Here is a 15,127-nt window from a genome sequence, read left to right on the forward strand (position 1 = left end):
TTATTTATTAATAATAATAATAAATAATAAATAACAAAATACTAAAGTATTAATATTAAGAGAATTTGTTTGGAATTTACAGTTTCTCATTTACAGTTGTGCAAAAACTTATGCAGTAAGGATTTAAATTGGTTTATAGTGACAGTTTGTAGAGTCCAGTAGTTGTAGTGAGTGTGTAATGGTGTGTGCCGAATGTCTGCAGTTCAGAAGTCTGATAGCTTGTGGGTAGAAACTAGAGCTGGGCGATATATCGAGTTTTTAAAAAATATCGATATATTTTTATACAAGATATAAGATGTGACAATATCCTTTATATCGATATAGTCTATGTTACGTTATAATTATACTTGTGGAGCCGCAGGTTTGCCTCTCTTTCGTCCACTTTCGTCTTTACGCAATGTTACTCGGCCTCGCCTCTCCTTCACTGAACACAACTCCTCGTCCCCCATCGCTTCACCTGCAGGAAGCGACAAGATGGACACGGCAAATCTCCGTTAACGAGTTACTGCGCATCGCCCCGTGCGTGGGGCTGGACGGCGTCAACGTGTTAGCTAGCTAACCACGCTAACGAGCTAACCACGCTAACGCCATGCAGCCCAGAGGGGCTGCACGGACTAAAATCCTTTCATTTTCTCAAAAGTTGACAGCGCGCCTTATGTATGAATTCTGGTTGTGCTTGATGGCTGCGAACCGATTTTATGTGGTACACAGCGCTCAGCAATCTGTCAAAAAATGTTTTAGTACGACTTTAGTAAGCTACGGAGCTGCACCGCTTGATGGATTGTCGGAGCATTACGGCTGAGCCTCGCGGAGTGATACGTACTGTACTTCAACGTAATATTACCCTACTGTGTATAAGGACTATAAATGGCACCTGTTAAGAGACGCGGTTGCGAAGCGGATTTCAAACTCCAGGTTGTCAGTCACGCAGTACAAGTTGGGAACAGAGCAGCTGTGAAATCTGTCTTTGTTATTGTGCTCAGCGTCTTTTAGTTTACATTTTGACTGCACAATTGTGAGCTTTTTGTTATGCACAAAAACAACATTGTTTTCTTTTATTTATGGAGCATTATTATTTAATAAATGCTCATAATTTATTTTTGAGTAAATTTTATGTACATCTGCTCTATGTTAATAAAAGTGCCTGTGTGACATCTGGGACACAGCTTTGACTAAGAACTCTCTTTTTGTTCTTACTTTATGGCTTTAAAAAAAATATATCGAGATATATATCTTATATCGCCATCCAGCTAAAAAATATCGAGATATGAATTTTGGGTCATATCGCCCAGCCCTAGTAGAAACTATCCCTGAATGTTCCTGAACCACCTGCCGGTCTGTGGCTGGGGTGGCTGTGATCAGAGAGGATCTGCTGCATCTTCCTCCTGCATGGCTGGCAGTTCAGTCCTGTTGATGCGCTGTACTTGAGAGAATCTTGCATCGTATGACTGACCATCCTGGGATAGCGATCCCTACTCGGTTCATTTATGAAGAGTCAGTTCCTCTAGGCTAGGGGTAGGCAACCTTTCTGATGACAAGTGCCGTCTAAAATTTCCTCAGAAGTCAATGTGCCATATGATTGCATTAGCAAAAAATTTAATAATGCTCTATGTTAACAGTTACACACTATATAGAGCAACTTTATAGAATTATATTTATTCTCAGATGTTGGCAGCTATCAGTGAATAGTTATCAGCTATTTTGAAACAAAAAAAGACACTTTTTATCCATAACAGCAAATGAACTGTACAACAGAAAATACAAATGCTATTTATGGTCTCCTCACAACAATGATAAGAAAAATAAACTGGGCCAATATGGCATGTTTGTTAATAAAGAGATACACATGCTCACACAGATATGTAGAGACAAATACTGGCAATAAGGCCCCTGCAATGTTCTGAAGAAAGTTAAACTTGTCAGGTAGTGATGTCCAGCAGGTGAAAATGCAGCTCCATGAACACGCACAGCTATGGATTCCAGCTGCTTCGATGTTAACTGGCATTAACTCAGCCAGATAATGCGAGACAAATCTAGCTGCTCATTAAAGTGTTCTGGTTTGATCAGAAAATAAAACATTGGTCCATACACCTGAAAGTCCCAAAAACGCATTGTGAATTCTGTCTCGAGTCTACGGATGTATCCGTGTATTTCCGTGGTGCTGATGCTGCGCTGAGCAAAAAGCTCCTGAAGCTTTTGAAGTGTCGGAATGTGGAAAGCTTAACAACGTCCCTCTCACCGGTAGGGACGTTATTTTTAGCCAATTACAAGTTGAATCTGGTAGTTGAGTTGTTAGCTAAGATACCGTCATTAAGAAGCGGCACAACTAATGTGTCTATGCGAGCTAATTTTTTGATGTGCACCTCTGGCCCGGCCATTTATTTTTTAATGCACCTTCTCAGATTAATTCACTGCGTGTTGTGCCCAGGGCTGGACTGGGACAAAAAATCGGCTCGAGCTGCTGTTGTTTAGCGCGACATCTGCTGGTTTCCTCTTTCTGGCGCAAAGTGAGTGATAAACAAACGAGAGAAAAGCTGATCAACTGATCATTGATCAGTTTCATGATTGAAGTAGCAACAAGAGAGGAAGGGGGAGAGAATGAGAGAAGAAGAGGCAGCTGTGCAGCGTAACGACAGAATAACTCCAGCTTTGTGTCTTTTTCCATTCTAGCTGAAGTCCGGGACAAACTGTTTTCCTTTTCAGCTCAATACGAAACACGTAATATCTTCTCTCAATACGAGACGATTCTGTTTTTTACGGGACGATTGCCAACTCTACTAACTAACCTTATGAATAAAATAAAGTTCACTGTCAGTAACGTCATAGCACCCACCTAGCTGTATAGAAACTCCGTCGTGCTAGCTAGTACGGAGTACGAGTTATTGTAACTGACTGTAAAAAGTCAGCACAATGAAAATAAACTCCACATAAAATTGGTTCATATCTGACCCAGACAGACTGCAGGTCATAACTTCTTACCTGGAGTTCAGTTCACCTGACACTCGGACCAGCGGCCACCTCGGGTCTCTCCTCTTGCCTACCCTTTCCCTCATCCACCTGCTGGCCTCCACCACTTGTTAATGTTACTGAATCTGGGGAAGCTCCGCCATAGCCACCACCGGCCAGCATCTGGCCAATCCACCACCTTTCATTGTTTATACCATTACCAAACAAAAACAAAAAAATCATCGGCCCACCGAGCAAATGCCCAATGGCCAGTCCAGCTATGGTCGTGCCATCAGTTAACCAATACAAATGTACTGATATGATTTGTGTTCTTGCCTCATCAGTAAGACTGGTGGAAGAATTTAGGGCCCATGCAGAAGGTGTGAACCCTAGCAGAAAAATACGTGACAATGCAAAGCAGCGAGCCACCCATGTCATCCATTTTCTGGAATTCATGGCAGACCCAGCGATTCCAAACGTTGACCTTCTGTTTCTGAGGAACCATGGAAAAGTCCGTGAGTAAGTGTTAAATTTGAAGGATTATTAGTTTCTATATACATGTGTGCATATACAGTTTAACACATGAACTAATTTGTATTTTTGACTTTGGAGTTTTCTAGCACACCTGCAAGCAAAAGGGTTTAAACCAACAACTCAGAGAGCTTATCTCATGGATGCTATTGCTTTCATGAAATATATATTAAACATGTCACCACCACAAGTCAGACTTGGAAAAAAAAGGTTCAACGCCCTTTTGGTCGAACTGAGGGCACGTAACAGAGATGTTGGCCGTGAAGTAGTCGTGCACCAGCTGAATGTGCGGAGATCTAAGTCTAGTACGTATATAATACACATCTATACCTCTACCTACTTTAATGACATGATGTTAATAATAAAGTGTCTAAGGGATTGTGCTTAAATTCTTTTTTTAGAAAGACTTGTCAAAGCAGAAAAACATGCTTTGTTCATTGATGAGGCTCCCCAGAAGATTGCTGCCGCACTGGGTATGGATCACTGCAATGATCACAATGACACTGAATGTTCATTTTACTTAAGAGTGATTATACAGACTTCAGATCTGGGTTAAGACAAAGCCCCTACAGATCTTTACATCACAGTGACCCCACACACTGAAACTGAGCTTATGTCTTTTCTGTCTAATGTCCATTTTAAATTGAAGAATAATGTGCAGCTTGGTCAATGTAATGCACATGAAGCCAGAGCTAAAACACATCACCGTTGCAGTGAAATATGTGCAGCTCTGGTTTAAGATGGAGCCCTGCACATTTTGATCTTGTTATTTCTGGGATGATTGTAAAGGTTATTTTCATTATTGTGGCTAGAATAAAGTGTAAGAGGTATTTGCACTTACAAAGAATAAGACTTTTACTTTTATTGTTTAAAAAAGGTGTCCACAATTTAAACTTTAATTGCAGGAAATTTAATTAAATGAGAATAAGGAAAATAAAATAATCACAAAACAATAATCAGATTACTTAAACTCTACTTATCTAACTAAGATGCTCTAAGCTAATGCTGAGTGTGTTCTTTTCTTTGGTGAGGAGAGGTTGGAGGAAGGATGTAAATCAAAATCCTTCTAAATTAACCGCCTAACACAGCAACAATGAGCAGACAAAAAGGAATGAATTCACAGGTTGGACAGGTTTTCAACTGAACCTCTTCGATCCAATCTTTTGGGCTGCTCATCTTGCAGAAGACAAAAAAGAAAAACACAAAATCTCTTCTTCACCTCACCTTTTCACCTGTTCAGCCCCCCCCCCCCCCCCCCCCCCCTCTCCTACTGGACGTCATATCTTCCCACACCTTATCTATCAATGTGTAGCTTTTAAAATTGTGAATGCTTCATTACATTTTCATTGTTATTCTTAACATAGAGAATTCATATTCAATCACATCTGGATGTAAATACCTTCATGTTTCATTCAGTTTATGTGATTCTACTTCAGTTAGATTTGTCTTTAGGACATTTTCACAAGAACATCCATTGTAACTTAATCCCTTTCCAATTCGAATGCTTTAAAACTCAGTTAATTACCATTTATTTCTCTAGTTATTTTATGATTTTATGAAAACATACATTTTGTTTGTCAGATATTCTTTGAGATTATTAGCTCCACTGTGTCACATTATACACAACACACAGAAACACACACACACCAAGGTCAGACACTCTGTGAGGCCTGTTATTAGAATCACTGTTATTCTACAGGGAGTGCAGAATTATTAGGCAAATGAGTATTTTGTCCACATCATCCTCTTCATGCATGTTGTCTTACTCCAAGCTGTATAGGCTCGAAAGCCTACTACCAATTAAGCATATTAGGTGATGTGCATCTCTGTAATGAGAAGGGGTGTGGTCTAATGACATCAACACCCTATATCAGGTGTGCATAATTATTAGGCAACGTCCTTTCCTTTGGCAAAATGGGTCAAAAGAAGGACTTGACAGGCTCAGAAAAGTCAAAAATAGTGAGATATCTTGCAGAGGGATGCAGCAGTCTCAAAATTGCAAAGCTTCTGAAGCGTGATCATCGAACAATCAAGCGTTTCATTCAAAATAGTCAACAGGGTTGCAAGAAGCGTGTGGAAAAACCAAGACGCAACGTAACTGCCCATGAACTGAGAAAAGTCAAGCGTGCAGCTGCCAAGATGCCACTTGCCACCAGTTTGGCCATATTTCAGAGCTGCAACATCACTGGAGTGCCCAAAAGCACAAGGTGTGCAATACTCAGAGACATGGCCAAGGTAAGAAAGGCTGAAAGACGACCACCACTGAACAAGACACACAAGCTGAAACGTCAAGACTGGGCCAAGAAATATCTCAAGACTGATTTTTCTAAGGTTTTATGGACTGATGACATGAGAGTGAGTCTTGATGGGCCAGATGGATGGGCCCGTGGCTGGATTGGTAAAGGGCAGAGAGCTCCAGTCCGACTCAGACGCCAGCAAGGTGGAGGTGGAGTACTGGTTTGGGCTGGTATCATCAAAGATGAGCTTGTGGGGCCTTTTCGGGTTGAGGATGGAGTCAAGCTCAACTCCCAGTCCTACTGCCAGTTTCTGGAAGACACCTTCTTCAAGCAGTGGTACAGGAAGAAGTCTGCATCCTTCAAGAAAAACATGATTGTCATGCAGGACAATGCTCCATCACACGCGTCCAAGTACTCCACAGCGTGGCTGGCAAGAAAGGGTATAAAAGAAGAAAAACTTATGACATTGCCTCCTTGTTCACCTGATCTGAACCCCATTGAGAACCTGTGGTCCATCATCAAATGTGAGATTTACAAGGAGGGAAAACAGTACACCTCTCTGAACAATGTCTGGGAGGCTGTGGTTGCTGCTGCACGCAATGTTGATGGTGAACAGATCAAAACACTGACAGAATCCATGGATGGCAGGCTTTTGAGTGTCCTTGCAAAGAAAGGTGGCTATATTGGTCGCTGATTTGTTTTTGTTTTGTTTTTGAAGGTCAGAAATGTATATTTGCGAATGTGGAGATGTTATATTGGTTTCACTGGTAAAAATAAATAATTGAAATGGGTATATATTTGTTTTTTGTTAAGTTGCCTAATAATTATGCACAGTAATAGTCACCTGCACACACAGATATCCCCCTAAAATAGCTAAAACTAAAAACTACTTCCAAAAACATTCAGCTTTGATATTAATGAGTTTTTTTGGGTTCATTGAGAACATGGTTGTTGTTCAATAATAAAATTATTCCTCAAAAATACAACTTGCCTAATAATTCTGCACTCCCTGTATTCTCAGATTCATTACACTGGTTAACATACACATTTTTTTTCCTTTGTTTCATTTATTTTCAACATGCCAGAAACTGAGCATGACTAACCCTCAGTAAAACAAGTTACAAGTTATGGTATCTGGAACAGATTTACATTCAATATTTAGAGTTATATTTTGGACGCACAGACGCGCGCACACACACACACACTCAGCCATTATAACAGCCATTTCTACTACTCAAACACGTTTGCATTTGTTATCTATTTGTAGAGGCGGCAAGGGGCGTGAGACTTTTATCTCTTTCTATATTCTATCTTAAGACACATTACAGGGTTTTGTAATTGGAAACTGGGTTTTTTGTATGGTTGGTCTGGAAAATTTGTTTGATACTTTGTGGTGCTTGCATGGTCCTTGAGACATGGTGCTTGTAAAGTTCCTCTATAATCTGCACAAGGGACTGGGCATGTAAATGCAGTGTATGTGTTAGCATAGCATATTAATACATGTAGTGTTCTCTTTGTGTTTTTACAGATGACCTCGAGAAGCAACCCCAGAGCAGAACAATATTGAAATTGTTTTTTGGACTGTTGGGCGGATATATTATTGCCATAACTGGTCACCGAAAGGGAGTGATCATCAACATGACTACTGAGGAGGTTGAAATGGCAGAAAAAACTAAGCAGGGTGCTCGCATCATCCGTGTATGTACTAAAACTATATAAATCTAAGTATACATAAACATTTTTTTTTATTCAGCTGAATAAAAATGTATTTTCATGTATTAGGTTAAACAGCACAAAACTCAAAGATATCATGGGCAAGCAGCTGTCCCCCTGTACAAGAATGAGTATACCTGGTTGCAGCGTTACAATCATATCAGAGAGTATGTTGAAGGCGGTTCGGAGGCACCGACTTTTTTCCACAGTTCTAGTGGAGGTGTTCTTCATAGACTACCGGTATTTTTCAAGGCAGCCTGGGAGATGATGAATCTGGGGATTGCCCCCACCTTCAACATGCTACGTTCCTCCTGTAGCACTTACGTGAGAAAACCTTTCATTTTTATTTTTTGACACACAATGAAGTAGGTTGAAGTGTCATGGGTTTTATTCATGTGGTTTCTTTTTAAAACATTATTCTTTCAGGCCAAGCGACAGTTGGGACGTAAATCTTACGACAGAGTGGCAACATTTATGTGCCATGATGCCATCACAGCCAAAAGATTTTATCAAGGTTATTTAAATAAGCTAAAGTGAAGTCATATATTTATCTATACACTTACATTTATTCATATTTAGTAATATTGCTTTGCACAGCTGAGGACCCTGCAGAGGACACACTCCAGAGCCGAGCACTGACCACCAATGCAATTGCAACATATGCAGCAAATAAAAGGAAAAGGAGAGAGGACAGAGGATCTGTGCAGGACGAGGACAGTGAAGGATCTGAAAAGGAAGAGCAGCAGTCATCAGGAACAGAGGAGCTTTTAGACAGAACGCTGTTCCAGTGTAGCAGTAACAAGGTATGTGTGCCCTGATTCCCTTGGTAAGAGTTTTGATTGGTTGCACTTCTTTCATATATAATCATTTACTCCATCATGAACAAAACATATTTAATTTGTACCATAAACAGATGGTGAGCCCAGGTCAGGGTGAGGGTGCCGGTAGTGCCGGAGCCACAATAAGAGAAACTAAACAGGATTTGAAAAAGGGGGTGGAGCATCTACAAAAAGTGACATACCAGTTGCGCAAGAGAAAAGTATGTAATGTATGTTCTTGTGCTTGTTTTTAGTGTTTTCACTGATTACTAATCTTTTACCTTTTTACTTTTACTTTTCTAAAATCAGATGGTCATCTTTTACAAAAATGATAGGACAGATGTGGGGAAACTCACACAAGAAGACAATCCAGAAGAGGAGGAGGAGGATGAAGCGAGGGAATGGGTTCCTAAGGTGGGCAGGAAAAATCCAGCAGGGTTTCTTCTCCTGCAGTTAAAGATGTAAGTGTTTTGTTTCCAAACATCCATGAAAAATGAGTAAAATATATATTTTTCTGCTCTAAAAGCAGTCTGTTAGCTCATCTGACGATGATGGGACAGATGACTGGAAACCCACACAGGATGAATCTGAAGGCTATTCAGAAGAGGAGGAAGAACAAGAACGTAAAAGGATTCCTAAGGTAGCCATGAAAAACAAAACTGGGTGTCCTATGCCACAAAGAGATGTGAAATTCATCCTCAGTTTCACTGCTTCCACAATCTATATATCAAAAATGAGCCAAACATATTGTTGTCTTCTCTTAAAACAGATGGTGGCAGCATCTGAAGAGGATGGGACACATGATAGCAGACCCACACAGGATGAATCTAAAGACGATTCAAAGGATGAAGCAGAACATTTGGGACAAATGATTCACAAAGTGGCCATGGAAAAGGTAAAATTTGTTCTCAGTTTCAATGCATTCAACAAAATATGTCTTTGTATTCTTCTACGTCACATGGTCAGCTCATATGTATGGAACACCAGGACTGCCATAATGAATTAATTAAATACACCATTAAATAATTAATTAAATGTGGCAATAATTAATTAAAGAGAAGATTTAGAAGAAGATTAGAAATGAGTGATGATGGGAAACCTCCACCAGATAAATTTAAAGACAATTGAGAAAAGATGAGTTTAAGGAAGAGGTGAGTTAGCTCCAGTCCATTTTTAGTGAGGTCATGAGGAGGAGTAGTAGTGGGTTTCGTACACAAGATGAATTCAAAGACAGTATATATATTCAAAGAAATATAAAGGTCAAATCAAAAGTAGTCAGAATTACTAACAGTACTGCAGATAATTTATTTTCATTGGCATTTGTAAATATTAAGTAAGAGTAAGACAAAAAATAAAACTTTTTTAGTAGTTGTATGCATCTTCTTTTTGTGTACAGGGGGCGTTCGTGAGCAGTGAGTTGCCGCAGAGGACAGAGGAACGGCAACAGGTTGCTGTCGCCTCAAAGTCTCAAAGGCATCACTGTGTCAGAAATGGACACAAGTGTCCCATATGTGGACATGTATATGCTGATATTGTTCAGCACCTAAGAGTCACAGAGCAGGTTGTAAATAAAACTGAGCTGACTCTTTTGAGCCAATTTTCTCATCGGCAGTAAGTGTCTTAATAAATTCTGAAAGATAAATTTATATTTACTGTCCCTACACATTTTTTCTAAGCACTGCATTTATTTGATACAATTATCTTACACATCCAATTTCTATTTCATCCTACTCAGCATTTTTTTTTACTATTTTTACAGCTTTTCTACAAATCTGGACTGTCCAGTCCGCTTATGTCAGTCAAAACATCTTAAACGGCTTGACAAGCACCTGGAAAAGGTCCACAAATTACAGGTATGTTATTGACTTTGTGGTGTCTCTGTGTGGTTTTTGTGTGTTGGTGAGGCAGCCCTTGATCTCTGGAATCAGATGTTTATGTTAAAGGGACTTACATTTAGGACCTTGCATTTTACATATTTGTTACTCTGGTGAAATGAAAGTCTTCCAGTTTCTATAGAAGAATACGGTGGTTCTTTCTTTGTCCGTATGCTGTATTTATATAATGTTCCTCGAGCTCTAGAAAGCATGTTGTGTGCATAGATAAAAACGTGAAGGATGCCCAAATAAGTAAAATACTGACAGTTTTGATATATGGTTACACAGAAAACTGTTTAAATTTAACCCTAATCACATCTAATACCAATTTTTTCAGACACCTATGATTAAACTTTACATGCAAAAGGCCAAGGACAGACACGTTGCTAAAGAACTGGCACTTCTGAGGGCATCAAATCCCACACCACAAATGGTCTCACACATGGATGAAGTGGATGATGCTGTAATTGAGGAGGGCATCTTTAGGGCACTGGAGGAAGGGTCAAAGGTTGCTTCTGCTATAGCCTCTTCCAGCAAGGCTCACAGTGACCATGCTACACTGATCCACTGGCCTGCTCCTCCCTCTGACAGCGAGGCTCCCAGTGACCATGCTACATTGAACCATCGGCCTGCTCCTCCCTCTGACAGCGAGGCTCACAGTGACCATGCTACATTGAACCATCGGCCTGCTCCTCCCTCTGACAGCGAGGCTCTGGGTGACTCTACCAGACCAAACCTACAGCCTCTCTCTGCCAGTGACACTCTCAGTGACCACACCATCCCAATTATGCAGCCTTCTATCTCCAGCAGCAAGGTTACTTGTCATTCAACAGGGGTATCTCCTGATGTTTTAATCCCAAGCAGTGCACCTTACTATGCAGCAAAGCAAAGGAGGGGACGTCCTCTCCCGAGGACACCTGCTCCTGGTTGCAAACACTGTCAGATACTGTTCACTGAGCTACAGGTGGTGAAGCAGTTGCTAGAGTGTGAACTTGAAAGTAATCATGAGCTCAAGCAGATACACTCTTCAACCAAGCGTGCAAATGTGAGTATTGTTTACCTCCTGTGATTGTACACCTCATTGTGAAACATTCTTTCATTTGCTTTTGATAAACAAATCTGCTTAATGTTCCTTTTTATTTCAGGTTAAATATAGCAGACGTAAACGGTTTTCACCCAGCAAAGCCCCTCACTACGGTAAATAATATATCTTATCAAACTTACTACTGTAAAATTTCAAGTTTCATGTTTTATTGTCATGTACAGATAAACATTGTAGCCACAGCTTTACATGAACATATAGAAGTGAGCAGTTATATTAAAGAAGAAAATTTATTTATTAATAATAATAATAAATAACAAAATACTAAAGTATTAATATTAAGAGAATTTGTTTGGAATTTACAGTTGTGCAAAAACTTGTGCAGTAAGGATTTAAATTGGTTTATAGTGACAGTTTGTAGAGTCCAGTAGTTGTAGTGAGTGTGTGCCGAATGTCTGCAGTTCAGAAGTCTGATAGCTTGTGGGTAGAAACTATCCCTGAATGTTCCTGAACCACCTGCCGGTCTGTGGCTGGGGTGGCTGTGATCAGAGAGGATCTGCTGCATCTTCCTCCTGCATGGCTGGCAGTTCAGTCCTGTTGATGCGCTGTGCTTGAGAGAATCTTGCATCGTATGACTGACCATCCTGGGATAGCGATCCCTACTCGATTCATTTATGAAGAGTCAGTTCCTCTAGGCTAGGGGTAGGCAACCTTTCTGATGACGAGTGCCGTCTAAAATTTCCTCAGAAGTCAATGTGCCATATGATTGCATTAGCAAAAAATTTAATAATGCTCTATGTTAACAGTTACACACTATATAGAGCAACTTTATAGAATTATATTTATTCTCAGATGTTGGCAGCTATCAGTGAATAGTTATCAGCTATTTTGAAACAAAAAAAGACACTTTTTATCCATAACAGCAAATGAACTGTACAACAGAAAATACAAATGCTATTTATGGTCTCCTCACAACAATGATAAGAAAAATAAACTGGGCCAATATGGCATGTTTGTTAATAAAGAGATACACATGCTCACACAGATATGTAGAGACAAATACTGGCAATAAGGCCCCTGCAATGTTCTGAAGAAAGTTAAACTTGTCAGGTAGTGATGTCCAGCAGGTGAAAATGCAGCTCCATGAACACGCACAGCTATGGATTCCAGCTGCTTCGATGTTAACTGGCATTAACTCAGCCAGATAATGCGAGACAAATCTAGCTGCTCATTAAAGTGTTCTGGTTTGATCAGAAAATAAAACATTGGTCCATACACCTGAAAGTCCCAAAAACGCATTGTGAATTCTGTCTCGAGTCTACGGATGTATCCGTGTATTTCCGTGGTGCTGATGCTGCACTGAGCAAAAAGCTCCTGAAGCTTTTGAAGTGTGAAAAATCAGGGTGAAAAAATGCAGCAAAGACCTGACACAGGACCTGAGAGATGCATCTGGGCTTGCAGTTGATCCATATACTGCTTACTGAAGCCACATCAGAAATGGTGTCAGTGTGAGGGTGGCTGTCAAAAAATTACTCTTAAGGAAGAGAAATTGGAAGAAAATGTTATGGTATGCCAAATGACACAATAACCAGACTGAAAATCCCTGTGAGCCCTGTTGCAACAGTGCTTATTGAGTCATAGTTTGACAGAGAATAAACAAAAACAGCCAACATCCACATAAAACTCTTGGATTACTTAAAGAATTGACCTGAAAGCTTGCCTGATACATAGATTTCTTGGAATATAAAGGTCATCTTACTGAATATTGATATACAAGATAAGGGGTATATAGTCTCAATGACACGGTCATCTTTGTATTGCATTATACTGAGTTGTTTCTCCTCATAAGCTGTTTCACAGATGAGCCATTAATGGAAAAGCCACCACATATCTCGAAACGGCTCACACAGCATAATTAGAATGATATTCTTTTAACCAAATTAACCCGCAGTGTTGTTTTTAGTGTCTTGTATTTGATCATTATTTCTGCAAGTTTTAGTTCACACTTACATCCTGTCAATGTCAAAACTTTTCAATGTATACATAAATGATATTTTTGATGTTTCTCAAGTACTTAAACTCATACTGTTCGCAGATGACACCAACATATTTTTCAGTAGCGATAATTATACTGATCTTGTAATGACCGTAAACAGGGAGCTAAAATTAATTAAAAAAAAATGGATGGACATAAATAAATTATCATTAAATATAAATAAAACTAAAGCAATGTTTTTTGGTAATTTAAAATATAATATAGAATTACCAATTATCATTGAAGGTGTACCAATTGATAATGTGAGTGAAAACAAATTTTTGGGAGTCGTAATTGATAATAAAATTTCATGGAAACCCCACGTCAGACACATAAAAACCAAAATTTCTAGAAGCCTCGCAGTTTTGAACAAAGTGAAACAATTCCTTGATAAAGATGCACTTCGTACTCTGTACTGTACCCTGGTTCTTCCATATCTTACATATTGTGTGGAAGTGTGGGGAAATACATATAAAAATACAACTAATCCATTAGTCGCAGTACAGAAACGAGCACTGCGTATTATTCACAAGGCTGGTTATCTAGATCATACTCACAAATTCTTTCTTCAGGCAAAGTTACTTAAATTCCAGGATCTGGTTAATTACAATACATCCATAATTTTGTATAAAGCTTTTACTAAACTTTTACCGGCAAATTTACAAACTAGATTTGAAATTCAAGAAAAGGTTTATAATGTGAGAGGCTTTGGAGAATTCAAATTACCCAGAACTCGAACAACCCATAAAGGCTTTTGTGTGTCTGTATGTGGTGTGAAAATCTGGAACAGTCTGAGTTTACAATTGAAACAATGCAAAAATATTCATAGATTTAAATTTCTCTACAAACAGTTGGTCTGGTCACAGTATACTCAATGATGGGTTTTAGTGTGCTCTGTAATGTCTGTCCTCTTACCATTGCTGGTATGGATTCCAAAAAATAAAAATAAAAAAGTGTGCATATGTATGTACATATATGTACTTGTGTGTGTAGATATATATATATATGTATGTATATGTATGTGTGTTTGTTACTTGTAGTTATTACTGCCTGTTACCTGTGGTAATGCAATTTATAATTTATATATTCTGTATTCAGTTATGAAGGCTCTAATTGTTGTTTGCGAGCTGCCGCTTAGATGCTTGTATGTGCCCGGGGCTGTTGATGGGTCTGTATGCAATGATGGGCGTAGCTGCGGGAAGTTTATTGTTTGTTTGTTTTTTGTTGATGAGTGAGTATAGGGGTGGGATTTAATAAGTTTTCTTCGTCCCACTCCTTTTTCAGGCAATTTTTGTTTTTTGTTTTGTGTATTTTATGTTCAATATAGGTATTTGTTGTGCCTGAAAATGAACAAATGAATGAATGAATGTTGTCTTTTTAAAACCTTTCTGAGACACACACAACAGTTTTAAAAAATTCTTTGGCAGTATAATAATCATAATGTAAAGGGGAAGTCTGATAAACATGTGTGCGTGCATGTTTGTATGTATTCCAGCAGGTTTGGCTGGATCCATTTCCAGTCGCAGCCATGTGCCCTTGTGCCCCAGGCTGTGCTCCGGCTCATCAGCCTACATTCTTGCTCTCGGGCTAGGCTTTGTAACACTGGGGACCAGCCGCATCCTACTTCTGAAAATGTCTGCCAGTGCCGGTGATTACCTGACAGTAAACACATGCACACAACTTTTTTTTTCCACATCTGGATAAAAAGATTTAAAAAACAGTGTTAATTTTTCTGGCGTGCATTACAGTGATGTGTTGGCAGCTTGCTCAGTACGTGTCTTCACATTTTGTTCTGTTTGCAGAAAACAAGTATGACTTCCTCCCAGCATCTGTAAATCTGCTTGCTGAGGCTCTTAAACTGCACTTTTGTCTGGTCATGTCAGTCAGGGTCATAGTCCAAGGTAAACTTTGATAGCATACTGCTGTTCTCA

At 39.3% G+C, this 15,127-nt stretch overlaps 1 protein-coding gene across 12 annotated transcripts in view; it reads left to right on the forward strand.

The window, feature by feature from the left end:
• The window catches only part of LOC308411495 (uncharacterized protein), a 45,558-nt gene that overhangs the window by 29,324 nt on the left and 1,107 nt on the right, over positions 1-15,127 (forward strand). For 6 of the 12 annotated variants that reach the window (XM_080905397.1, XM_080905389.1, XM_080905400.1 and 3 more), the window contains 17 exons: positions 3,291-3,465; positions 3,559-3,782; positions 3,879-3,950; positions 7,243-7,412; positions 7,497-7,751; positions 7,854-7,941; positions 8,025-8,230; positions 8,341-8,466; positions 8,555-8,659; positions 8,772-8,930; positions 9,015-9,140; positions 9,642-9,856; positions 10,005-10,098; positions 10,457-11,164; positions 11,265-11,316; positions 14,692-14,844; positions 14,999-15,097. In XM_080905397.1, the coding sequence (XP_080761523.1) occupies positions 3,291-3,465; positions 3,559-3,782; positions 3,879-3,950; positions 7,243-7,412; positions 7,497-7,751; positions 7,854-7,941; positions 8,025-8,230; positions 8,341-8,466; positions 8,555-8,659; positions 8,772-8,930; positions 9,015-9,140; positions 9,642-9,856; positions 10,005-10,098; positions 10,457-11,164; positions 11,265-11,316; positions 14,692-14,844; positions 14,999-15,097 (3,027 nt within the window). The remainder of the gene's footprint in view (positions 1-3,290; positions 3,466-3,558; positions 3,783-3,878; positions 3,951-7,242; positions 7,413-7,496; positions 7,752-7,853; positions 7,942-8,024; positions 8,231-8,340; positions 8,467-8,554; positions 8,660-8,771; positions 8,931-9,014; positions 9,141-9,641; positions 9,857-10,004; positions 10,099-10,456; positions 11,165-11,264; positions 11,317-14,691; positions 14,845-14,998; positions 15,098-15,127) is intronic. The other 6 variants (XM_080905394.1, XM_080905395.1, XM_080905393.1 and 3 more) reach the window with 6 other exon arrangements.

Source organism: Rhamphochromis sp. 'chilingali', assembly GCF_963969265.1.
Source record: "Rhamphochromis sp. 'chilingali' genome assembly, chromosome: 15".
Taxonomy (NCBI): domain Eukaryota; kingdom Metazoa; phylum Chordata; class Actinopteri; order Cichliformes; family Cichlidae; genus Rhamphochromis; species Rhamphochromis sp. 'chilingali'.